This window comes from Theropithecus gelada, chromosome 17 (genome assembly GCF_003255815.1).
Source record: "Theropithecus gelada isolate Dixy chromosome 17, Tgel_1.0, whole genome shotgun sequence".
Lineage (NCBI taxonomy): Eukaryota > Metazoa > Chordata > Mammalia > Primates > Cercopithecidae > Theropithecus > Theropithecus gelada.
The window spans coordinates 40764580-40791826 of NC_037685.1; the positions used below are offsets into that span (position 1 = coordinate 40764580).

The window sequence follows — 27247 nt, forward strand, 5'->3', positions numbered from 1 at the left end:
GGTGGCCGGACCAACAGGGCCAACTGTGAATATGGCATATCTACCAAAGGCAAAGTGGGCATTTGGGAAAAAGCCCTCACATTATTCCTGGGCGTAGAAGAATATAAGAGAATGAAGCTAAATTTATGATTATTCGGAATATTTCCACAAAGTAACCTCCCCACCTCAAACTCACATGTATCCAGTTATATACTGAACACAGAAAAGAATTTTCTTGGCACATTTTACTTTGAACATGGTATAGGGAATGGAATATTCTTTTAAACAGAATCTGAGTACCACTAGTTGATGTGTTGGTTGCTTTTAGGGAACTGGATGTGTGTATGGGGGAGAGGTATAAAGAGGGCTCAGCCGTGTCATAGCCACTGCTATCCTAATTTATTGAGTCCCTCATAATTGATTATAAATTCATTTGTTTTGCCAAGTTACAGAGGAAACAGAGACATGTATACTTGTCCTCCTCAGCTGTAGCTGAAGGTAAAAGATGACTCTGAGTGTCATTAAGTTAGACCCTTGCTTTCTGCCCATCCTTACTACATAAGACTCTCTTTGCTGATTACTTGGCCTGCCTCATGTTATGTCAAAGAGCTTTATGTTTTTCAGTATTTATTCATAAGTCAGACATAACTTGCTCTCTAAGGGAAACAAAATTTGTCACCTAAAAGCCTAGTTGGAGTGATACACGATGGTTACTATCTGGTCGGTAAAGGGTGGCACCAAATAAATGCCACTAATTGTTTGAAAGATTAGATGTCTCACAGCTGCTTAATAAAATGTAGTAATAACATCATTGCACAGTAAGAACATCTACCAAGGATTAATGAAATGATTTCATTGTGGACACTTGTGATTTATAATAGCATGTTTAAATTTGGCACGTTTTGATCATGATCATGATACCCATGTGTATTTTATTGCAGGGAATGGAATCTGTAGCTGTGGAAACTGTGAATGCTGGGATGGATGGAATGGAAATGCATGTGAAATCTGGCTTGGCTCAGAATATCCTTAACAATTACACGAGAGAGGTCTGGATTCTTGTTTTTTCTAGGCCATTAGAACATTTAAATGCAAAGGAAATCCTGTATAATCACCACTAGGACAGGTTAAAAAGACCATTGTATATTTTTCTATTTCTGAATTACGAAGGAAATCTGAGTACCTATTAGAAACGAGTTATGCAAATTCAGATGCAAATAACACTAGAAAAAAATGTTTCTTCCATAATTAACATAAGTGGTTCCTAACGAGAGCAATTTTTCCACCCAAAAGACATTTGGCAACATCTACAGACAACTTTGATTGTCACACTGGGTGGGTGGGGAAGTACGTCGTAGGCATTTGGTGGGTAGAGGGCAGGGATGCTGCTCAGCATCCTGCAGTGCACAGGACAGCCCCCAAACAAGGAGTTAGCCAGCCCCATGTGTCAGTGGCGCCCACATTGAGAAACATTGAATTATATGGCTATTAGAAATCCACATTCTTACACAAGAAAGACCATATTAGAATCTAAGGAAAACATGCATATTCACATTAATCAATCGATCAGATTTTTCCAGAATTCCATATCAGTCAACATTTTAATATGGGGACAATGAAGACAAACACACAGGAAGTAGAATATCAGATTGGGGCTGGATCAAGGGCAAAAACTGGTCATTAAGTCATTTGACATTAAATCATTTAGCCACTAAGTCATTTGTCTACTCTTACTTTAAACTCATCAAAGAAGATTCTCTTAAAAAAATTATGAAAAATGTACAATTTAACATTTTAAATAAATAGTGACAGAAGTTGTTTATACTCTGTGTCAGTATATATTTACCTGCTGATAATTTATTTAAAAATGAATTGTTATTTAGGGAGATCTATTTTAGATTTCTAGAAATAAGATAACACATTTTAAAAACTGGGCAGGGGTTATATGTACAAGAAATCTGACTTTTTAAATTTATTCCATGGTAATGTGGCCTTTTAAAAAGACAATATTGAGTTACATATATAATGGGCCTGAAGTATGCATCCATTTCCCTTAAAATACTTTCTTTTTTCTAAGGATAACTTACTGGAAACCTGAGGTCATGCAAAGAATTCAAGAAGAGAAATACTGTGATAAAATGGCACCAATCTCAGAAGCTCACAAAGGACCAAAAAAAAAAAAAATCTAGAAATGGCTTAAATAGAAATTACAAATATTCACTCAGTGATAGGAACAAAATGTTTATTTTCTTTATGGTGAAACTTTGCTTTGTATGAAATTCACATTGAATTATGAAAGTGTACAATAATTGGGACTTCCCTTACATATTTACAGGTAAATCTACTTATACACATTAGTTTAGGCAACCTGTAATTATTTAGAGCTAAAAAAACCACTTTTTTTCTAAAGGTGAATTATTTTGTAAAATCCTAGAATAATGTAGCAAAATCATTTCCGTATTACTTTAAAATGAAAATTTTTACTTGGAAATTTTATTTTAATGATGTAAATATTCTAGAGTCATGGCTTAAACTTTATAAGTCAAATTTCCAAAAATAAGGAAAATATGCATCCACTGAGTTACTTAAAAATTTAATATTGAAAATTATTTTAAGAGAACATTTAACTGATGCTGAGTTTTATAGTCCTAACAACGTTCTCATAATGTAATAGATTTATAAAATTGTTATCTCTATCCTGAGATTAAGGAGTGCAACCATATTGTAGTTCTATTATTATGTAAATTGATATATCTTTTTTGTAAAATGAGGGAAATATAAGTAGTCAATAAATAATGTAGGTTATATTCTTTCCTCTTCACTACCTAAACATTTTAAGCTGCAAACAACCTATTATTATTGTTTTGTAGCAATTTTGATGACGTATTTGCTGATGCACAGACATTAGAATTCATTATATTATCTAGCTATCGTAATACAAATGACCTTTGGATTTCCCTACCACAGCGGTTATCCTCCCATCAAGGACCAGAAAGTTAAACTTTATGGACCACATACATCCCTGTCTCATATTCTTCTTTGTTGGTTTCTGTTTAATACTTTAAAGCTGTAAAAAAATAAAAATTCCTTCTGAGCTCCCAGGCCGTACAAAAACAAATTAAGGGTGGATTTGGCTAGCAGCTGGGCAGTACTTTGTCAGCTTCAGCGCCACTGAAACTGTCCTTGATTCTCTACGGCTCATCAGAAAACCTCAGGTGTGTCTTATTTTTCTTATAATCCTCTGTATGTTATTATCCTTTTTATTAACAACAACTACAACAAAAGTGCTGCTCTTTTTCATAGTCTCATGTAAGAGTGTCAAAAATGTCCTCAGCATTTGTGTTTTCAGAAAAAGAATTTAGATATTGGAGAAATTATCATACCATAAAGTTCAAAATGTGACTCATCTAAAATTTAGGACAAAGATGAAAATAGGCCGGGCATGGTGGCTCATGCCTGTAATCCCAGCACTTTGGGAGGCCAAGGCAGGTGTGTCATGAGGTCAGGAGTTCAAGACCAGCCTGGCCAAGATGGTGAAACTCCATCTCTACTAAAAGTTCAAAGATGAAAATATAGTCAGCTCTGTTCTAGTGTTCATTTAGTTGGAAACCATAGTACTGGAACTGTATTATAGCATAAGTTTCATGGTACCTAAACTCTAAGGAATGTTTTTTCTTTGAAAATAGAAATATTTTTACTTATTTCTATCCCCTATGTTTCTTTGTGTGTATGTGTGTGTTTGTGTGTGTATGTGTGGTTTTGATGCCAGCAATGCAAACACCAATATATCTGTTAAGAAGTGATTGAATTTAGATTGGAAAAAATAAAATAGTTACATGTAAAGACATACACTCTTTCCTTTTTAAATATGATTTTGTACTTTTTCAACTCTATGATAGAAACTCCCTCCTAAAAACAAGCAGGGCAAGAACAAACTTGTAATGGGTGAGAGAAAAGAAGCAAATCTCATTGGCTTTTTCCTGTTTTTAGGAAGCTGCTGTGGGATTAATGTCAATTGGAAGAGATGCAACAAGTTTAGAGAAGGTGTTGGCACTAACCCTGCTTGTTTGGCAAATCATCACTGAGGTATTCTACCCAATTCCTTTTTCAAAAAAGTCAACTAAAGTGCTAAGTCATGAGAGGAGAGCCATTATACCCATTGTCTTTCTGGGCTCGAGTTTATCTGGATTCCAGCAGCACTTTGGAAGTACTGCCCTCCAGTACTTCAAATGCAAATACAATCTCTGCCAGTAGATATTGGAATTAGACTTAGTGAAAACCAAGAAAAAAAAAAAACTAAAATATAACTCAGGCTTAGTTTGCAGACTCAACTGTCAACACTTTGAAACCCTACTCCGTATTCGAGAGAGTGAAAGGCCCTATGTGTCACATTGTAGGCTAAGAAACCTAAGCTATGACTACTATTTCCCTCAAAGTAAGACAATGTACATCCTGGATTTTGATATGCCTGCATTTTGGAAAAAAAATATTGAGGATTTAGCCCAATCGCTTTCCCTCGATATAGCCTTGTTCTGAACTAAAGTGGAAAAAAAAATTTCAATTATTTTTTCATCTTCGTCTCAACTGAATGTTAGTCAATGTGGTCTCTTCTTGATTATGTATCAAATGTTAATGATCTGTATAATATTAGGGGGATAATTTTAAATGAAGTGATACATGTCTAACTTAAAGAATAAGAAATTTTTGGTTTTTGCTTTTAAAGACAACCAAATCTGATATTGTTCATCCTGATAAAAATAACTTTTAGTGCTTAAAGCATTAAGCAAGTGGCTAGGTATGATAAAGAATCTCCGCTTGCTCCCCAAGAGGCAAACTATTAGAAGAACTGGAGCAGGAGTCCTTTGGACCCATTGTGTATCTCTTTAAGCCACTCCTACCCAAAAACATTCAGGACAAGCAAACATTTAGAGCAGGAATCTCCAAATTCTTCAGGATTTGTAATGAAATAATGCTCAGTTCCATTTTGCTCTTTACATAGGGTGGAGAATTTGCATGTCTTCTCTAATTTTTCCAAGTAAAGTGGTAGCAAAATGTTTTAAAAAGCAATCTTATATTAGAAAACAAAAATGTTGTCACTTGAAATATCAAAACAATTGACATTTCTGAGCATTGTTGACGGACTGGCAAAGCAATCAGCGACTATAACAAATCAGTAGAAATAACCCTCCCACACCAGATATGCATGCAGAAGGAATGGAGTATTATAGAGACTTGATACAATGGACATATGCACATGGAGGTACAAAACACACGGTCTTTAAATACAAATGAATTCCATCAGATTTACTATACGGAACATCAGTAGTGACAGATTGCACTTACTTAATAACAGCAAACTTAATTTCTGAGGGGAAAAAATGGTGAAGTCTTATCCCAAACAAATAGCAAGAGAGGTATCATCAAAGAGCTAAAATTTTCTTTGGCATGGTAAAGGGGGAAATTGAGTTTACCAACTTATTTACATGACATTTCTCTATATTGGTGGGTAATGCAATGCCATTTTGTTACATAAAGTTGTTTGATGTTTTTGAATATGCCTTCATATAAATATTTTATTCAATATGTTGTATTTGTGAATACAACAAATGATATTAAACACAGAAACTGTACAATGCAGACAAACTCTTTGTATGCAAATTAGCAATACATACCAACAGTTCTTGATACACAGGTACCTACTACATGCAGCTCATCAGTGCTGTCCTCTTCCCATGCAACAGCTGAGACCAGACACAAAGTAAATGACCTAACTCAATTACAAATAACAAGGACCCTTCTGCAATATGTCTAAACATATATTAGAAGAAAGTATTTGACATCCTTCATAGCGATAAATGCCCTTATAGACACCTCATATATAAAACACAACAGAGATACACATTTACATAAATCTCAGTCATTTACAAAAATAAATCTTATCTTAATTTAAACCAATAAACAGACTTTCAGGGGACAAAGAAACCAGCAAGTAGGGCTGATTATCAGTCACAAAAACAGCTGGGGCTGTTTGCTGTGTGTGTGTGTGTGCGCGCGCGCGTGTGTGTATGTGATGTGTTGCTGTAAGTAGTGTCTATAAGCCCATTTGATTGGATTACAAGTTTATTACTCAGAGTTGGCCACATATTATGGGATATATGTTTTCTGAAAATAATTGGTTAATGGAAGTTATTTTAACTGATCCTGTTAAAAAACAATAGGCTTCAAAATGACATAACACCAAATCAAAAATGACCAAAGGAATCATTTTGTTATATTTGTAATTTAGCATCATTGACAATAAATCTACTCAAACATTCTGCTAACTTTTTATTTATTCAAGTAGAATCCAATATGAAAATGAAATAAGCATAAACAGTTAAATTTATACTAAACCTTTAATCAGCTAAGCAGGCCAGAATTTTTTAATGCTGGGCAAGGGCTGTCATGAAGATTTATGAAAGCAGTGACAAAATAATTTCCCAATAAATACAGTGCAGATGGGGAAAATGATGACTGGGTCATCCTCCCACATAGAAAGAATAACAAGAGGCCAGTACATTGATCCCACATATAATTTTCAATAAATGAGGTTCAGTTTGGTCTCAATGAACTCTTCTGAGAAGAAAACATTGAATTTTATTAGGTGTACACAGAGTTAACAAATATATTCCCAAACAGTTTAGTATGAACCCCTTTAGATCCAGTATTGAACATTTTGCATGGAATCTTCACTGTGTAGTCAACTGTTCCTGGCCTTTCTTGGTAGTTGTCTTCCCTAAGCTCAGAGTTCAAACAGTATTAAATTAAGAATGCAAAATAAAACAAAAGGAAATAAATGGAATGGACCAAAATCCTGATGGATGGATGTGTTGGTTTGCCTTTATTTTCATCTAGGATAATTCAACAGACTGTATTCTGAGATCATGGCAAGGCACCTCTAACCCAGCCACTGGGCAACAGGAGTCCCAAATGCTGAGTTAGAGGCATGTACTGGTGAAATACACAGTACCGGACTCAGCATGCTGAGCTAAAAAAAATATTTTTCCTAATATGTCCAGTTTAAAAACTTGTCATTAAACACCAAAAATATTAAAGTCTAATTTATAACTAACGTTTGCATTGCTGCTGCAGGAAAGAACACAACAGCCGTCTTGCCCATGCTCTGCTGAGTATGAGGGGAACGCAGCCAGAAACGGGGATGGCGTTAAGTTGGGTTCATTAAAAACAGGACGGAGTATATCTGAAATGGATTTAGGTAGCGCAATTCTTGTAGGTTGTAATTATTGGTTTTCCTCTTTTTTTGTTTTTTTTCCAAATAATGAGAATTAATAGATGAAAAATGAACCTTAATCAGGCCTACAAGGCCTACAGAAATCTTTGGACCCACTTTCTCAAAAACCAGTGGGTCTTGCTCGCTGGGCAAGGCAAATGTTACCATTACCAGTAAGCTTGTGATATGTATAAAACACACACACACAAAGAAACTAGAGGGGGATGTCAAACACATATCATAGAGAGCTTCCCTGGATTGTGTTTGAGCCATTTTCCCACCCAGGCAATGCCGACCTTGGGAGCACAGTATCTGCTATTGAACAGAGCGTATATGTGTGTTTAATCCATAGTGTGAGCCAGAGACAACAATCTTAATCTTTATAGATGCAATTTGTAATAATAGGTTTAGAAGGCTTCCTGATTCCCTGATTGCTCTCCGACCTAAGCCAACGGCAACATTTAAGATTTAGAGGAACAAAATCCCTGCAAAAGGTCACAGACAGTGGAGCGAGCAGCCCTGTAAAAATGGGAAGAAGAGAAATCCATAATAGCACAGGTTTACAGCGTCTAACTAGAAATTACTCAATATTATTTGTGTGCTACAAAATTGAACTTAAACACATAGATTTCGCTGAAACAGGACTCAAAAAGGATTATGGGTAGCTGTCAGCAGGCAAGGTATCGAGTGTACTTGTGAAGTATGTCATTCACATGAAGTGTCACAGTCACAGAAAAGATATTAAAAAGGCATTCCATATCTGGTAGGGCATTCCATGGTCTGAGTTTAGCTGGTTATCCAGGTGTCTTCTTGTTGTGGGGGGTGCAACAGGTTGAGATTTATCCACTTGCAACAGAGAAGTTCGGAGACAGCAAAGAGTAAGCATTAGCTTACTTCCTGCTGCTCTTCAGCCACGGAGCAGGAATGTCTGGTGAGGATAAATCACTCAACTGTGCTCAGGACGAATAAGTCACAACACCTGTGAGGATCTGGCTATGTTGTCTTACTCTTGTTGACTGGTTTGCCTCCATTCATTATTGCAGACGCACTTGTGCTTTTACTTGGCGTCACCCCAGGCTTCGGGACCGTTTCCCCAACATCATGCAAAGATGGTTCTCGGTACATGGCAACTAGTGATGGGAAGAAAGGAGGAGGAAAAGCAAACATTGCTTGGTTAGGTGTGAGAATGGTCCATCCATACATGCACAGACCACTGCAGTTTGCCCATCTCTGTTTTCCCTGAAGTAAAGCAATTCCATTGAGAAGGAATTACTGTGTTAAAGCAATCATTTCCAGCCCGCAGAGGACATTACTCCCTTCACATTCTCTGGTCTGCATACCTAAAACATGTACATGAGTGTGCATGGATTTCTGTCTAGGACAGAAGGTTTAAATGGGAGCTATGGCCTCTTTGTGGGTCCATGATGTAAAACACACACACACACACACACACACACACTCTATAGGAAAATGACAGGCATTTAACTTAATTCTCAAAAAAGAAAACTCAGACTTCCCTTCCACTGCACACTAATGTCAACACCTGAACTTCTCATTCACTTCAATCAATCTTTGTGAGCTGCGGTATTTACATCCTAGAACATTAAATTACTTTCTCTCATGTGGTTCAAAAGCAACATAGTCATACTAGTGTCAACTTCAAAGCTACACAAAATAACAAATAACTCTCTTCCCATAAGCCAGAGCCTTCAGGAGATTATCATTTCAATGTTCATTTCCTACAGTCATGGAAAGAGACCCTTGAGCAGCCGAAGGCAACACCTCATTTTCTGCTACGTTATTAAAAATCTAATAATTGACATGATATAGGGGCAGAAACAGAATGGCAAGACAGCAACTGAAACTACCTGAATAAAATCTGAGGAATTATCTAAATAGTGTCTGGTGACATAATCACAGTAGTTCATGTGGCTTTTTAGAAAATGATTTTTGGAAGTCCCAGGAAAGGACATATAAGAATGACTAATGCTTGGGGAAAACTAGGGATTAAAGTCATCTGCCATCAGGAATACAAGTGCATTCGAGCTGCCCAAACTGCTTTTCAGGTTTTGGAAAGTTTAAGGTATTTTACAAAGAGCTCTTAGGTTTAGTTAAGATGAACTACCATATGCATTCTCTATGTTCAAGGGGGTAGAATGTGGCCATTAGTATCAATGCGGCACATGAGTTTTCATCAGCACACATACTTGAAACTGCAAATATACACAAGGCTTCTATTAAATAACTTGCTAAGGTAGCAAAAGGAACTAATGCGTATTCTGAAAGCACATTCCAATCCCTCACTCCTACTATTAATTAAATTAGGAGAAAAAGCATGAAGTATTGGCCTTGATTTTCTATGTAGTGAAGTTGTATCAAAGATATGAACGCCCTAGAGTACCAATAATCAACCAGATACTTACTTTGTCCTAACATTTCCAATAGCATAATTTATATTCGGTATGGGTTTTGAAAGTTTGAAATTAATTTTCCTCTATCAAGTAAACAACGTGATAACCTCTGTCATTATAGTACCTACCCCCTTAACTCTTTTTAGAGTACTTCTGCTAATTTTTTGAAATGAAAACTATTGTTTCTCTCTTTCTCATATATATACATATATATGTATATATATACACACAAAACACTCATATACACATAACAATTAAACACATGAGTGAAATACCAAATACCATTCTATACTACATCATTATTGTCTCAGATATTTTCTATGGGATATGCAAAATAACTGGTTCCCAAATTTTACCTCGGTTAAATAACATAACACCCCTTTTGGGTTTTGTTACATTTATGCAGCTAAAAGGTAAGGTTCTAAAAATCTAGTCAATTCTTAACTGTTAACAAAACATAAAATGAGTGAAAAGAGATAAAGCAAGGTGGCAAATAAACCATGGTCTTAGAGCATCTGTGGCCTTATTTTTACATTTTTTATTTGCATTTAAATATTGGTGAGTCCAATGTTATCAAAATTTATTTAAAACAATGAAAGTGTATCATTGATGTGTTTTTTGGGAGGTACAGGGAAATCATCTAACTTCTTTCTATTCTAATCATCCTTATGATCCACTATATACTGAGAATAATTCACTCATATTACAGACTCTGGAATAATTTGTCTTTTCCTACATAGGCCCTGGTGGCTGTTTTGGTTTCAATAAATTGTTCTACAGAAAAATATAATTAAGAGTGACAGTAAGTCAACATCATTGAAATTATAAAAGTATTATTAGCCAACAAGAGTGATTTTCTGAATTTAGGCAAACTGAAACTTAATTATACACTCACAGATGATGAAGAATTGACTGTTCAAATTTTTTAATTTTTTTATTTCAATATAGAGAATATGCATTATGAAAACAATATGCATTTTCTCTTGATGGCTAAGTCTTTCCTGTAGGAATAAAACACAAAAAGAAAAATGAGCTGTCTAAGCTAGCTTAAAATATTTATTGAGTTATTGTAGATCTGATCTTCTGCAAAGGAGTAAACAAAAGTACTTGAATAGAAAACACATGTGAATAGCCTAAAATCAAATATTTTTGTAATTCTCAAATGTTACATAGATAAAAGTAAATGACACTTTTGGCAGAATAATTAATGAGAGAGGTGCAGATGTTGTTGATTAATTAAAAAAACTTTGTAGCCTGCTCTTTGGGTATCTGATTGAAGTAAATGTGAAGTTTCTATTCATTTGGCATGGATGACCAGATATATCCCTTCCTGTACACAAATGAATGTGGATAAATTATTTTAGTAAAAGAAGTAATGCTACAACTGTATACAGTGAAGAACTATGCAATTTGAAAGCAGATGTGTAACATCAGCAAGTTTTTTAAGAGTCAAGCTATTATCTCTTAATTTTCTGTAATTATAATAATTCACAAGTAAGTAATTACTTTCACCTAGATAATATCAAAATGGAAAACACTTTTGATTCCACACTCAAAACTTATTTTTTTCTAATATACATATTATCTTTTTCTAATACGCTTATCACAGGTTTGTATCATTACATATTTAAAATTGTTTTAAATTAATTAAATTATCTAAGAGTTAGAGTGGCTGTAGCAGTGAGGATTTGAGACACTGGAGGTGGCAGAGAAGAAATTTTTCCTGGTACACATACATATGCAAATACGGTAAAGTATATAAGGGGCACAAATTCTAAATGAATAACTTAAGTAGGCATCTGTGCAAGCATCACCCAGATCAAAATAAATGATATTTCCAGCATTTGTGAGGGCTTCTTATAGCCTTGGTAGACCTATCAATTTGAAAAATAAAATGTGTAATAAGTCTGTGTAATAATAATGCATACATAATACTCACCTTCCAATGGCTTGGGTAGAAAATGAGCTGCTGGTTTGGTTTTCTTTACTCTGTTCCCTTTCATAGCTTGCCCTTCCTTATTTAATCCCAAAAACCAGGCTCTACCAGATTCCTGTTGTCTGTACAGCATGGATGAGTAGATTACATAGTAATTTTCAAAAACAGATTCTTTAAACTTGCATTCAGGGGTAAAAAGTTCCTGTGGAGAGCAAAGGAAACAAAGGTTAGAGGAAGGAACTTGATCTTCACTGTACATTCTCTAGAACGTTTCCCGGCCTGGTGAAAGAGTCCTTTGGCATGGAGGACCGGATATACCCCTTCCTGCACACAATAATTGTCTATACATTTTTTAAATATACAATAAATTGAGAAGAATCTGCTGCTATTGAGAATATACAGAAGCAAAAGTATATCATAAGAAAACAGAAGACATGAGCAAACTAAAGATTTAACTTAAACAGAAGACAGTTCAACCAGAGTATAATCAGAAAGGGATCATTAAAGTAGCATCAGATATTCACAATAAAGTGAACCAAATAAAATACACATTTCAGATATTTTATCCATTTTACATGTTTCCATAGGAACAGTGATACGATACTCTTAACAGCTGCCAGTTGTTCCTTGGATCAATGAAATCGTAGGGTGATACATTTTACTTCCAAAGGAACAAACTGAAACCTCAAACTAAAACCATGACAAGCAGCTGGCTTACTTGCCAGCCACTAGAGCTATTGTTGTATAGCCAGATGAGGTCAGGTGTCATGTTAGGTGGTCATAGTGACAGGAGCTGAAAATAATTTAATGGGGCTCCAAACCTTGAACTCTTGAAGATAAACATCAAAAGCTGCTCCAACTGAAAAACCACCCAGCATTTTCGGAAAGCATACAGTTTGTTAAATACTACTATGCTCAATGCCATGGACTACATTAATTGATGAGCAGCACAAAGCTTGCTACTTTACAACTATTATTAATGTCAGAAATATTCGTAGATGATTTTTATATACTACTTTGGGATGAATAATAATGAATATAATCCCATGCAACATTAATAAAAAAATTGATAAGGGTACAATCTACATATGCATTTTTAATAGTCCTCTATTAAAAGTAAATTTGAAATTCAACCTGTCTGGTTATAAACCATGAAAGACACTTAGCTAGTTTTAAATAGGTCTAACACTGTGCTATTCTATATGTATATAAATACAGATGGAAAATAGATCCTTACTGTCCTTGATCTTTTTAAAAATACCACTGGACTAAAAAATATACACAAAGTTTTCATTTTTCTTTAATAGATTTTATTATTGCAGAAAATAATAACTTTTGTTTTTCTTCTAAAAATGTTGTATACCCATTCTGAAAAATATTCCTTAGGGGCTAAAAACTAAAACTTTATACTAACTGTAATTAGGAACATGACCTAATGTCATGTAGAAATTTCCTTTCAATATTTCCCATAAAAGTGTGAATTATCAAATGCTGTCTCATGCAGGAGACAATTTACTCAGTGTCTACATAACTTTAATTCACTGAGAGCTAATAGTTTTCCAAGGGGAACAGGCTTTGTTAGTGGCAGATGCTTTTCAAGACAAAGATGACAGTTACAATGATCAATTCGATGAAATTGCAATAGCCAAATGACAGATTTAGCCCTCTCCTGGAGCAATTTATGGAGATCTTTATTTCTTCTTGATGATGCTACCTCAGATTAGAATAAGACCCCATCCAAATAAATGCTCTGGCTTTCCACTGAGTTCTGCATCTCCAAATATCCTCCTATTAGTTTTCTCACTAATGAATGACAGTCTCACTGAGTCAATGTCCAGGCCATGCGCCAGAAAAAAAAGATTGATAAAACAGTACACGTTCATGCATTTATGGTGAGTAAAACAAAATGGAAAGCTATAAATCTGGCTTCTCCCCAAGAGACTAATAAATACACTGGTTGAAACTATACCTTCTAAAACAAAAGGATTAGACTTTGGCATTTCACTTGTCTTTTTACTGAGACAGGCCAGGGCATCTAAGCATATTGTTTACTAGTTAAAAACCTATCTCAAAATCAGCTATGAGTGAGATGGTAAGAGCCGACCTAGTGGGTAACTTAGAGGAAGTCAGAGGAACCTGGCTCCGCCTCCTGGGCTTCAGGTGTCTCTGCCTAGAACCTGGCTCACTGATGCTCATCCTGTTGCTACAAACACCAGAAACGTAGGTCCACAGGATTCCCTTCTGATCATCTCTGCCTTAATGTCCAAAACATGTGAATGGTGCTTGCAACACCATCAGCAACTTAGGGATGTATGGTCTCCATTCTGAATCCACTATGTTGAATATGAAAGAGAAGAAGATGCTTGATGTAGAGGAAGCAATTTATTCTCGGTGGATACCTTAAGGACTTCTGACACTACATCTTTTCAGATAAAATGTTCACATCCTAGGACTCTAAGGAAGTCAATTCCACAGCACCTTTCTGTGAGCTGTGCCTGTGACTTCACAGATAGGTGATTCTGTCTTCCACAACTGAGAACTACTGCCTTCAGTTGCTTGTGATAGTGGAGACTGGTATATTTTCAGCCGTCTTGTTTGTGGCTAAATAATTAATGCACACACACATGCACATGTTACATTCAAAGATGTTATTGTCTAATACATTTTCTCAAGACTTTTTGAGAAGTTAATCTGTTCCTCCAATATTGAAGTCTCAACCCCAGCGTTTCCTGTAGAACCAATATAACCAATGGAAGTTGAGGTTAGTTGCTATTTGGTGTCATCAGTGATACACTTTCAGCGTGTAAATGGGAAGCAATAGAGCAGATAAACATCACCTGTGGAGGCAGACGTAGGATTCAACCCTGACCCCACTCCTTACTAGCTGTGTGTTCTTGGGGAAATTACTCAATCTCTCTGGGCTTCAGTTTCCTCATCTCTAAAATGAGGACAAAAATCATAGGGCAATAAGGTAGTTAGGGTGATTGAGTGAATGAATACATATTACACATTTAGAAGAGAACTTGGTATACAGTAAGCACTCAATGATTATTCTTTAAAAGTTTCTCATTATTTATAGTCAAAAATATATCCTGATCAGTTACTTCAATTCTGTGAAAATCTCACCAAAAGTCAGCTACACAATTAGTCAATGAAAACAGTTTTACACAAAATATTGGATTCAGCACGAAATATACCAAGATAAATAAGAGTAGTCGTACATTTCATGGAAAAATGACAGAACAATATAATATTTATGAGTGACTTATCTATCAAATACTAGAGTGATTATATGGGGAGTAAATGGTACTGTGAAAGGCAAGAGGTGGGAAATGGCCTGGTATATTTGGAGAACTGTAAGTAGTTCATCACTGAGATACAGGCTTTGTGGGACAGAATTGGAGAATGCTGTGGATGGGAAGATAGGTTTGAGAAATGTAATAAGGGGTCTTGGACACTCTAATAAACAAATTAGATCTCTTATAAGTGAGAGGAAGACATGTTGAATTCCTGAATATGTAAGGGAATAATAATATGGCCTGATTCGTATTTTATAAATACAAATCTGTTGTCAGTGTGGAGGATGATTTCGAAAAGTTAAGAACATGTCTGTACTGATGTTTTCAACCCTAATCTCTCACAAGATGAACCTGAAAGTTGTTTGTAGAACATGAGTATGTGTGTGTTCCTGCTAATAGTTAGTATTAATATTATAAATAGAGAACCAGAACACAAAAAGTAAGGGAAGAAATATTACCAGGATTGTGACACACTGACTTCTGAACTTTCTGGTAGCCAGGACAAAAAGAGAAAGACTATATGCTATAAAAATTATTCAAGAAAGAAAATATTTTCCTTTTTGAAAATGAAAAGTTTCTTGGCATGAACTTTTCAAAGGTACTTCCTTATAAGGGACCTAAAAAAGTGACATTGACCAACATAAACAAAAATGCTCTTGAGAGTAATTGCACTGTCATACTTTGTGCTTCAATCCTGCAGTATGCTTTAGGAAGACAGATTGCAATGAAAATGTCCAATAGGTAGAACTACTTAAAGTCCAGTAGGTGGAAATAATTGTAATTGATGAGATCTCCAGGGATAATGTGCACAGCACAGGCCACAAACTCAAATGCCTCGAATGACCAGGCAGATACAGGAGTGAGGCAAGCTGGCATGATCATGGCACCATAATGAGGACAAATGGCCTCTGACTCAGGCGCTGTGGTGAGGAGATGAAGACAGTGGTAGAAGCAATGAGTTTTTCAAAAAGCAGCTCTCCCTCACATTGTTCTCCTGTGAAAATAAAAACCTTAGATCTTTAGAAGATCTGATTTTTCAAAGGAAGTGAGAAATGTAAGTTTCTACATATACTCTGCTTTTAACATTGGCAACTATTTCTTAGTTTTTGTTTTTCAACATTGAGTGGGTCAAGGGGCCACGGGGAAGCCTGTGAGCCTTCAATATGAGACCCCAATGCAAAGCAGCAAGAACCAAAGAGGAGCCCTACTTTCCTTCTCAAAGCAGTCCTCGTCTAATTGATAGTTCCTATACAGTTGGATAATACAATTATTGTGCCAGTGAAACACACTAAAACTGGCAGTGATAATATGAAAATGCTTATTTAAATTTAGGCTTAAATATAAACTCTTTGAATCTGCCAAAACGAGATAAGAAGTTTGATGTATCTTTTTCTCACCTTGCCTCGTGACTATGTTTAGAACCATCACCACCACAACAACAAAATCAACAACAGATGAGTTCCAGCAGAAGCTTGAATATTAATTTGCACCACTGCCAAACTAAATCATCAAGTCATAGGATAGAGAAATGCAATAATTAAACAGAAATGTTATATCTTTTTTATGTTGTAGTTGTTTTTGAAATGAAAGCACCATCTGTGGTGTACTTATTATCTTAACAGTAGCAGCAGAATTCCTCTTCTGAGGGAAATGCCTTTGTTTAGGAAAATACCCTGATGGGCCATTTGCATGTACAAAGAGAGACTTCTGGTTTCAGGATGAAAGGAGTTCTCTTGCCATAACTCATGAGGAATGAATAACTCTGATAATCTGGCAAAACCATAACCTCAGAATTGAAAGTGACCTTGAGAATCTAATCCAGTGGTCCAGCAAACTGGCTCTCAGGCCAAATGCAATTTTCACCTGTTTTTGTAAATAAGGTTTCATTGGAAAACAGGCACTTTGTTTATATATTGTCTGTGTCTGCATTTACACTACAAATTTCAGAGCTGAGTGCCGGAGAAAGATCTTTACGGCTCACAAAACCTAAAATGTTTACTATATGGTCCCTTTGCCAAAAGTTTGCCAATCCTGATCTAAGGTAAAATTTGAGGACTTTCCAACCTAGGTAATTCAGGGAAGAGTTATTAACCCAACAGCAAATTCCTAAGGAGCTAAGCATTCCCAAGTTAAACTTGGATTGTACATATTTTCACACACGCAAACATATACAACCTGAAGGAGAAGCTTCACCAGTGATTCATCCTTGGAAAAGCCTTTACGTTCTGTTATGTGCCCGGGCTTCCATTAGGAATAAGCCCACCAACTCCACTTACTGTGTCATCTTGGTGTTATCTAAGACTAAATGAAAATGATGTTTTTGTTAATGTCTTCAAGTTTGTCCACCACCACCACTTAAGGGAAAACTATAAAAGAGGCATTCTGAACACATTCACATTTTTTAGATTACGAGCCAATTCCAAAATAACTTAAAAAGAGGAAGTAGAGAAACGATATCCGACACAGTAGCAAATAGTGTTACTGGGGAGTCCTTGCTCCCAGAGCTCCCAAGATGGTGGCAAGCCTCCTGTTCTCTGACCTGGGGTTCTTGGCCTCATGGATTCCAAGGAATGGAATCTTGGACCATGTGGTGAGTGTTATAGCTCTAGTAGAAGCCATGGGTCACAGAAGAGAACGGTGGAACCAGTGACTAGTGTTCAGCTCGATTAGGATGAACCCAGGCACTTAGCCATGCAGGAACAATGGCAAGCCTTTAGCCGGATTGGGAGCGGCAATGTGTGCCTACTGGATCAGAAGCACAGCTGACACCCTGCCGGATCCAGAGGGATGGAAGTCAGCAGCGGGTCTGCGACTGCGGCAAACAACAGTGGTGGACAGCAAGCGAAAGCCCCAGCCGTAACAAACATGGACCAGAAGAGAGTGCAGTTGCAAGATTTAATAGAATGAAAGCAGAGCTCCCATACAAAGGGAGGGGACCCAAAGAGGGTAGCCTTTGCTGGCTGAATGCCTGGGTTTATATCTCCTGCTGTGCTCTCAGGCGATAGATGATTTGCTATTTCTTCACTTCCTCTTTTTGCCTAGTTAGTATTTTACTGAGCTCTCTGATTGGTCAGCTGTGAGCTAAGTTGCAAGTCCCCTGTTTAAAGGTGGACGCGGTCACCTTCCCAGCTAGGCTTAGGGATTCTTAGTCAGCCTAGGAAATCTAGCTAGTCCTGTCTCTCAATAGTACAAAATAAATACATGATAAATAATAGCTACTAATATTTTACTAACCTCTGTATTCCAGAGTCATCCCAAAATTCAGTCCCCTCCCATTAACAGCTCAATAAGGACCCTTATCCTGGACTCCTTCCGAGTATCTCTCCTCAGAGGAGGCATCAACTTAAAGGAGGAGGAGGTCTCCAAGTCCAAGTTCTTACTTTGAGTATAATATTAAATAACAAAGGGTTCTTACAAATATCAAATAAGAGAGGTGAAAAAATAATTTGTGAACTAGAAATTAAGTTGTAATCTGTAGTTATATTGACAATATAAATTGAGTTTGAAAGTGCAACTCAAATGTTGATTGTCACCATGAAGGAGGCTGTTATTTAATAACTCTTAATAGATTTCAACTTAATTAGACATACCTTTAGATGGGAATTCCCATGTTCGGATCCACTTAATCTGAATTCTCAATTTTTTTTCTTCTCTTTTCTACTGTTTGGAGATTTGATCTACTAGAGTTTATCCTGAGGTCAGCAGAGATTTATCCCAATCTCTTTCATCTTTTACAGTTTTGAAATCAATTGTATCCTTTAATGCTACTGTTCTGACACTAACGACTTCTTTAAAACAAAAAGGCAGACCACTCTTAAGATTACTTAGAAAAGAATATTGCAAACTTTTAGAAAGATTTTACAGTCCTGAAGTTGAAACAAAGTATTTGTAGTTAACACTCAAAAGCAGAAAATTAAGTTGACTAATGTACTTTATTTATATAAAGTTGTATGTAGTTGAATATTTATAATATTGGGCTGTGACTAATGCCCCCAGGAGAAAAAAAATTAGTGACTTGGTTGTGTGTACCTCAAACAAAAGCATAATTATGTGTGAGTTTAAGGGACAACTTTTGGCAGGGCGCGGTGGCTCACACCTGTAATCCCAGCACTTTGGGAGGCAGAGGGAGGCAAATCATGAGGTCAAGAGATGGAGACCATCCTGGCCAACATGGTGAAACCCCGTCTCTAATATAAATACCAAAATTAGCTGGGCGTGATGGCGTGTGCCTGTAGTCCCAGCTACTCGGGAGACTTGAACCTGGGAGGCAGAGGTCGCAGTGAGCCGAGATCATGCCACTGTACTCCAGCCTGGCGACAGAGCAAGCCTCCGTCTCAAAAAAAAAAAAAAAAAGAGAACTTTTATCCTAATTACAGGACCCAGGGAATTTAAGTATATTTCTACCAACAAAGCAGTCTCAACAGCAACTTATATTTATAGGGCCAAATTCTGTTTCTTAAGTAGTTTCCAGGGAAACAAAATTGAAAATTAAAGCACTTTTTGGCAGTAAAGATATTTCTCAACCTTTAGAGATTAACACATCATTAGATACAATAATTTATTAAGTATTATATGTTTCATTATGTTTATTACATGTTTTATAACATTTATTTTAATAACTGAATATAAAATAATTTGATTTAATGTTTCACTTATTCAATATAAATATGTATTATATATTTTAAAATATGTATTATATGTGTGTGCGTAATTTTTAAATATACATAAGGAGATGTCTGTGTGTGTGTGTGTGTGTGTGTGCACGTACACTTAAAATGTGGTATTCAGGGACCAGTAGCAACTTCATCACCCGGAAGCTTGTTAGAAGTGCAGAATCCCAGGCCTGCCCCAGACCTGCAGAATCAGGATTTGCATTTTAACAAGGTGCCACGTGACTGTATGCACATTAAAATTGGGATGCATTGGCATATATTCTCATTGCTACATAGAACAAATCAATTCACAATTACATTTTAAGAAATATCAATTAAATTGACATTAGTCATAAGATTGCTACCATTTCTTAACATTGGTACAAAATTTATAAAAGCAAGAAAATGGAAACAAAAATCTGTGGTATTTACGTCTATAAGTAAGACATTTTAAGATTATAAATAAAAATATGTCCAAACTTGTTCTATAATGTAAAATCTTTTTCTCTGGAATATACCCATGTATAAACTCCTAAAATAATAATCCTTGTAAGATGAACAGATGGCACTAGTGCTATAAATATTAGCCAAAAATTCACAAAATAAATATGCTCAAGAAAGTATTAAGACAACCATATATCATTTGTACACGTTTGTCAGTGTTCAACTGTGTTGCCTCAATATTAACAATAATAATGATGTTACTAACTACAGTTAACACTTAAATTATGCATATTTCTATATTAAGCACTGCTGTACACACAACATAATCAACTAATTTAAACCTCACCATAATCCTATGGGATGACACTATTATTATCCCCATTTTAGAACTGAAGAAACCAAGGCACAGAAGGTTTAAGTAACTTGCCCAAGTACATTACTTTCATCAAGAAATATATAATTATTTAACTATTCCTACTCATTTATCATATTGTTCAATTGAAAGAATTTACTTTTTAAGATATGTGATCAATTGCAAAAATGGTTCTAACTCTTCATCCTCCTCCTCCCAACCAATGACCTTTGCCATGTAATTTGCAGCATTCTCTTACTATGAACAAAGATAAAGAAAGTAGAGGCTTAACAAGTGCTTGTGCAGCTGGGATTGCCCTCTCTCTGTGCCTCCTCACTGCCGTGAGAGCATGCCTGGGCTACTCTGGCTGGAGGAGAGACAGAGGGGAGCAGAGCCAGGCTGATTCAATCAAAACTAACCTATTCCTGGAGGTGATCGAGTCCTGCTGAGACCTACAGAGCTACCTAGCCAAGGCCCACTTGGTCTTAGTTTCACAAGCGATATACAAACACTTATTGTTTCATGTCAGGTTTTGTGGTTGTTCATTAGACAGTTGATAACTGATATGTATAATTATCAATTTCACTGAATCACTCATTCAACTAAACATGGAAAATATGTATTTTATGCTGCTGATTTTTATCTACCTCTATACCTACAGATTAAAAAATATATAGGTGAAAGCAGTAAGGAATTATATAGCCTATCATGCTAGCAGAGGTGACACATCTCTTAGAGGCAACAAATATAATTATAAGGAGGAAAAAGGTAAAGAAAAAGAAGCATATTTTAAGAACAGTTTTTAAGAAAGTACCAAAAAATTTATGGGTACTCAAAATGAATCTTTCCTCCTCTTCACTCAACCTGTATCCACCTTTTCCCCCTCACTGATGAATTAAAGAAACTTTGAAAAAAATAGAAATTGGGTTGGCTTCCCTCGATTGCCAATTATCCACCTAGGAAAAAAAAAAAAAAAGCTCCTTGTTGTTATTAACTCCCTCGGAAGGGGTAGAATGGGATGAGGGTGTCATAGTGGGTGGTGGTATGAGTAAAAATTGAGCTCTAAGATCAGACATGTTTGGTCATACATCAACTTCTCAAAGGTACACTTTTTGGGCATGTGTAGGGTAATATACTAACTTATTACCTTATTACATTGCCTAAAAGAAAAATATAAACCTGATATCGCTTTATGTGAAAGAAATCAAACTGTACATGTGTAACAAAATCAAGAGAAAGTGCTGCCATGAGTTTTTTAAACATTTCTGGGTTATCTGAGTAAATCATGTCACTAGAGAACAAATATACACAGTAATATGCAAGACGTTTCTTTGTTTGACAAATACTCAGGCATCAAAGTAGAGATCAGTGATAGCCCAGAGCCAGATGCTCAGTTTCACCTCATCCTCCATTTTAAGGACACTTCAGACTCAGTGATTCATACTTTTGTTGTAACACAAATATCACATTAAGCCAAATATATATATGTGTGTATGTATTGTTACGTCTGTATACATAAGTGTATATATACATAACCATATCAATGAACATTTGAATATTTTAGAAATAGGGTTATCTTATTCAAAAGAAAAATAATAAAATATACACTCTTCATTATGGAAGTATGATCGAGGAACCTGTGCCTGTCTATAGATTTTATTTCCCCTCTGCAATAAAGCAAATACAGAAATTATGTGAAAACATTTATAAACTTCTATAGAAATTTAACAGAGTGTTTTTTATATTTGTCAAATATAACAATAAAATCTCTGGGCTTACATTTTGTATATTTCTACATTTCCTATTAATTGAATTTTACTGTATTTTATGATATTATCTTTCTACAAAAGATTGGCAATTAATAAAAGTACTGTCCTTCACCACAGGTAGTCTGAGGGCCACTGCTCTATTATACATGGGTTTGGATATGAATATACATTACATCTAATTAAAAGAGAGCTAAGGTGAGAATTAGTGATGGTTAATATTTACTTACTTATCGGTCTAAGACAACCACTATGCTAAAGGCTTTGCACACATTACCTCATTGCATTCCTTTTAACTGAATGTCATGTTGCAGTTGAATATCTTGATGAGAGTTTGCATAGTTAGTAAGTGGCAGAGCAGGTTCTAATGCCAACCTGAGTCTACAGCTTTAACTCTAAATCACTAATTATACCAGTTCTCAAACCAATACAGTTCTAAAAGGAAATCAAAGAGGGAAATGTGGCTTAACAACAGCAATGGCAACCACGAGATTTTTAAAGATTTTTTAATTTGTTTAGATAAATTATTTCTAAAAGTTATCAGTCTTACTGACTATCCTATTTTTTAATCTTATTTCGTTACTTTAACCTTATGTCTTACAAGCATTGGGTTGGGCCTAGGATGTGACCTGGTGTGGACGGTCTACCTGGTCTAAATTTGTTAGATATTACATATACCAAAAACAGAGGAAAGATAAAGGGAGGCATAATTTAAGAAATTACTACATAATCAAGAGACTCCAAGAATCTGGAAAAAGACAACAAAAACCTGTGTTCTTAGTAATAACGGTTTTAATGGTGGCGATTATCATGGGAGTGGAGGTGAAGAAAGATACTCCTGAGTGGAACAGATGTTATGGAAAATATTTAGTTCTCTTATGTCCAACAAAAAAGTGGTGGGATCACAGTTTTAATTTACTCCAACAGAATTTTTGTTAGAACAAGAACAGAATTTACTGTGCAAAAAATGGAGTATGTTAGTTTATGTAGTTAGAATATATCGATTTCATGTCTTGCTATATCCTACCAAAATCTAGTCTGGTTACTTTATCTTCCTTTATCAATATTTTCTTTCATTTCCTTGTACTTCTCTGCCTGTTCTGTCTTGAATAATTGAATAAAAAATGACATAGTTTGAAAAAAAAAAACAAATTTGTGATTTTTTACTCTGCTGGAGTCTATGAATAAAAATCCACTTGTTTCCATCACATTTTTTCCTACACTTAACTATTTGAATTGTATTTTAATAATATTCTTGCTATTCCATATGCTTCTCTCCTTAGGCCTATGTCTACATGCATATATAAGATTTTTGTACTTTTTTCTCTTTCAACCTCAATTTAAATTAGACCTTTATATCAAACATTTTTATATTAAGCATATATGTTGTAAACTTTTCCTAATAAGAACATACCCAATCAAAACCACTTATTTATACAAATAGAAATGAAACAAAAGGATCAAAAATACCTGTTTCGCCAACCTTTAAAATGAAAGCTTTCATAGAAAAATGAAGGAAATATAAGCAGGTTCTATAATTCTCCTAAAATACTGTATTCTTCAAATAATAATAATTTCGGCTTGAGCCTTATGATTTTCAAAGACTATTCTCATATACTAAATTTGATACAATAATGCTGTAAAAGATGCTTTAAGAAGAAAGACAGCACCATCTCCATGTCATAGATGATGATTTTGTGTCTTAGAGGACATACTGGATTAAGATGCATTTACTTCTACCCATGTGATATTTCACCTACATCATGCTGCTACTTGGTAAATATTTATTAATGATTACAATGTTGAAAATACAAAACAGATAAGAGGGGTTTAATTTTTTCCCGAGGGCACCAAATAAATCATCTTACTGGGATATGAGGAAATTAATCACCAACACTGAATTTGTGGAATACAAAGGAAGCCCACATAGTTCTGAAACGCAATGCTGAGGATTATTTTCTCTTGGTTTTGCTTTATTAGCTGGGAACACATCGGCCATGAGTCCCCAGATTCTGGCAACAACTTGTTTGATAATTCCAAAGGTTAACACAAAAGGACAAACATGAAACACTGAAGAGGGAGGCCAGGAAAGCAAGAAAACAGGCAATACCTTCTGGGAAAGAGCCCCTGAGGAGGGGAGAATGTCAACCTGTGGGTTAAATAACTCTAACTAGATACAGCTGGAGCCATGAAAGTTCGCTATGCTATAGATTTTGTACTCTAGAAATCAGCAGTGAATTTTCATATTATATTATGAAATGTTATAGAAATTAGTGAATTATATTGTCTTACCAGGTTGTTAGTTGAAAGTGTGAGACTATAACGCGGGGAGAATTATAATATTTGTAATTGTAATCATAATATTTGTAATCAATATATTTGTAAACACACACATATATACACACACACATACACCAATTGTGGTGTGTGTGTATATACCAATTGGTATATATATGTATTATGTGTGTATGTATATATATATGCCATTTGGTATGTTTATATGTGTGTGAGTGTGTGTATATCTATCTATATATATGTGTGCGTGTGTACCAATTACAAAGATGATTCTTCCCACCTCATAGTCTCACACTTTAACAGTATGTGTGTGTATATACATATATATAGACGTGTACATATATATGTATATATATGTATATACACACACAAACCCCACTGTAATGGTATGCATATATACCATTACAAATGCTAAAATTTGTCTACCAGATTTTAAATAACAAATTACAATTTTTGAGTACTGTGAACACATGGAAACAAATTTCCATCTATTCTTTATTTAATGATGTCTAAAATTCATGCATTCACTTACTCAGTAAATATTTAGTGAGATCCTAGTATTTAGCGGTCACTGTTCTTGATCTTGAGAGGTTAGAATAAGGAAAAGTTGACGTAGTTTAACATCTTTTGGAGTATACAGTCTAATAAGGAGACAAATGTTTACACTGATGATCGTATTATTACAAGTTAAGAAAGGTTCTTATAAGAAAAGGAATGATTTCTATGAGATCACATAGATAAATCTGGCCTAGCTTGGGTGGTAAGGAAAAGCACTGAATTCTGAACTGAGATCTGAAACACCAGTATGAGTTAACTAGACTAAGAGCAGGGTGAAGAATATTCCGGGAAAGGGTGATATAATATACAAAGACCCTAGGACAGGAGGAGAGACAAGGCATTTGAATGAAAAAGAAAAAACAATGAAATCAGAATGCAGAATGTGAACAGAGAGTAGTAGGATTTGGGAATTGGGTATTAGGCATGAGTGAAACCAGTGGTCATATTAAGGGTTTTCATCGTTCTCTAAAAGCAATGGGAAGACATTAAAAGTTTTAAGCAGGAGCCTGTCACATGCAGGTACAAATTTGGAAAGGCTTCTCTGGCCAAAATGTGAAGCCTAAAAGAGAGCCAATTTTGATATAAGAATTCTGGTTTGTCCATTATAGTAACAGGAAAAAAATAACATAACAGTTGCGTAGGCAAAGACACTGGCAAAGGAGGTGGGCAAAACATGGCCGATTGGAGAAATATTTAGGAGGTCAGAAGGTCAGCACTATGTAATTGTATATGGCAGCGGAGGAAACAGAGTGTCAAGCAGTGTGCAGGTTTCTAGCTTGTGGAACTGGATGACATTTGGTCCATGTTCATTGCTGCTTCTGAAAGGTCAAATATTGCAGTTTTGTATTCTTGGGCAAAATAAAGCGTAAGTGTATAACGTAAGTTTCCAGAGTGCTTTCTGTCCTTTTACAGAATATCATTTCAAATATCTATAGGGTAATTTTCCACAATGTTGCATGTTTAAGTTTTTCCTTAGTGACCTGTTTTTTTATTTTTATTTTTTGGTGGGTATGTATTTTTTCTTTCTGTATCAAATTACTTCCAAAATCTTCACACATTCCTATAATTAAGACAAATCACATATTGTTAGTTGCAGAGCAAATAAAGTTGAAAGATAAAGAACTGGAATTTGAGGGGGAAAGTTCCTTAAATTTCTTATGGTTTTATGTTTTGTAAAAGTCCCCAGTCAGTAAGCAAAGTGGTTCCCACATCACCACTAAAACATAAGAGGACAATGGCCATGATAGACTTCCCAGTTGGATGCAAACTGTAATACTAGCACTTTGGGAGGCTGAGGCAGGTGGATCACCTGAGGTTAGGAGTTCAAGACCAGCCTGACCAACATGGTGAAACCCTGTCTCTACTAAAAATACAAAAATTAGCTGGGCATGGTGGCGGGTGCCTGAAATCCCAGCTATATAGGAGGGTGAAGCAGGAGAATTGCTTGAACCAGGGAGGCAGAGGTTGCAGTGTGCTGAGATCACACCATTGCACTCCAGCCTGGCAGACAGGGCAAGACTCCATCTCAAAATCAATCAATCAATCAATCAATCTGCAAAAGGTTTCTCTCATGAGCCGTATTATAGTAGGAGACTATCAGCTTACTAATGGTGAGCAGTAAACAGAAATGTTATTTCCACAGGAAACCATTCTACTGCTAGTCAGTGAATCCATTAAACATATCAGCAAAAGACCAAAAAAAAACCCTGCTGAAGTAAACTTAACTTTTTCAGGATAATATAGGAGATATGGTTCTTACAGATGTCAATGGCAAATCCACCATTTACAAATTCATCTGAGCCTTTAAAAATCGTTGTTATGTTCACATTTTATTATAGTTAAAACAAAAAAAAAAAAGAAGAAGAAGAAGAAAAAGAATTCCATCAGAGCACTTCCCTGCCTTTTATTATTCTGTATACTTTGATTCTATTCTTGGCACATTTAGCTTTCCAAATTAAATTGTGTAAACTTTCAGATCTGGTTTCATAGATTAGTTCTTCTATTCTCTTGGTCAGTCCAATTTGCTGCTGCAACTAAAAAGGCCAACTAAAATGCGGGCCCCCTAAGGGGAAAAATTGAAAGTAAATTAGCAAGTATGAGCACACCTTTTTACATAGCTGCCCTGAGCCTGTCCCTAGGGGAATGAGTGGTCCCTGAAGCACTACACTTTTAAGGATAATAGAAAAATGCAGAGAAAGAAAACTAAATCAGGTAAGGGGTCAGGAAGTGGCTGGAGTTAGAGATCAATACCTATGAATGTAGTTGCCCCCTAACCCCCATCAGGC

General features: G+C 35.6%; 2 protein-coding genes across 23 annotated transcripts in view; one reads left to right on the top strand and one right to left on the bottom strand.

The window, feature by feature from the left end:
* ITGBL1 (integrin subunit beta like 1) overlaps positions 1-6830 on the top strand; it is a 281882-nt gene extending 275052 nt beyond the window's left edge. For 2 of the 4 annotated variants that reach the window (XM_025364141.1, XM_025364140.1), the window contains 2 exons: positions 921-1028; positions 2057-3263. In XM_025364141.1, coding sequence (XP_025219926.1) covers positions 921-1012 — 92 coding nt within the window. In that variant the 3' untranslated portion in view covers positions 1013-1028; positions 2057-3263. Of the gene's footprint in view, positions 1-920; positions 1029-2056; positions 3264-3969 lie in introns of those variants that run through there. The other 2 variants (XR_003116469.1, XM_025364142.1) reach the window with 2 other exon arrangements.
* FGF14 (fibroblast growth factor 14) overlaps positions 6294-27247 on the bottom strand; it is a 683901-nt gene continuing 662947 nt past the window's right edge. For all 19 annotated transcript variants that reach the window (XM_025364149.1, XM_025364145.1, XM_025364143.1 and 16 more), the window contains 2 exons: positions 11600-11798; positions 6294-8379 (listed from right to left, as the gene is read on the bottom strand). In XM_025364149.1, the coding sequence (XP_025219934.1) occupies positions 8243-8379; positions 11600-11798 (336 nt within the window). In that variant the 3' untranslated portion in view covers positions 6294-8242. The remainder of the gene's footprint in view (positions 8380-11599; positions 11799-27247) is intronic.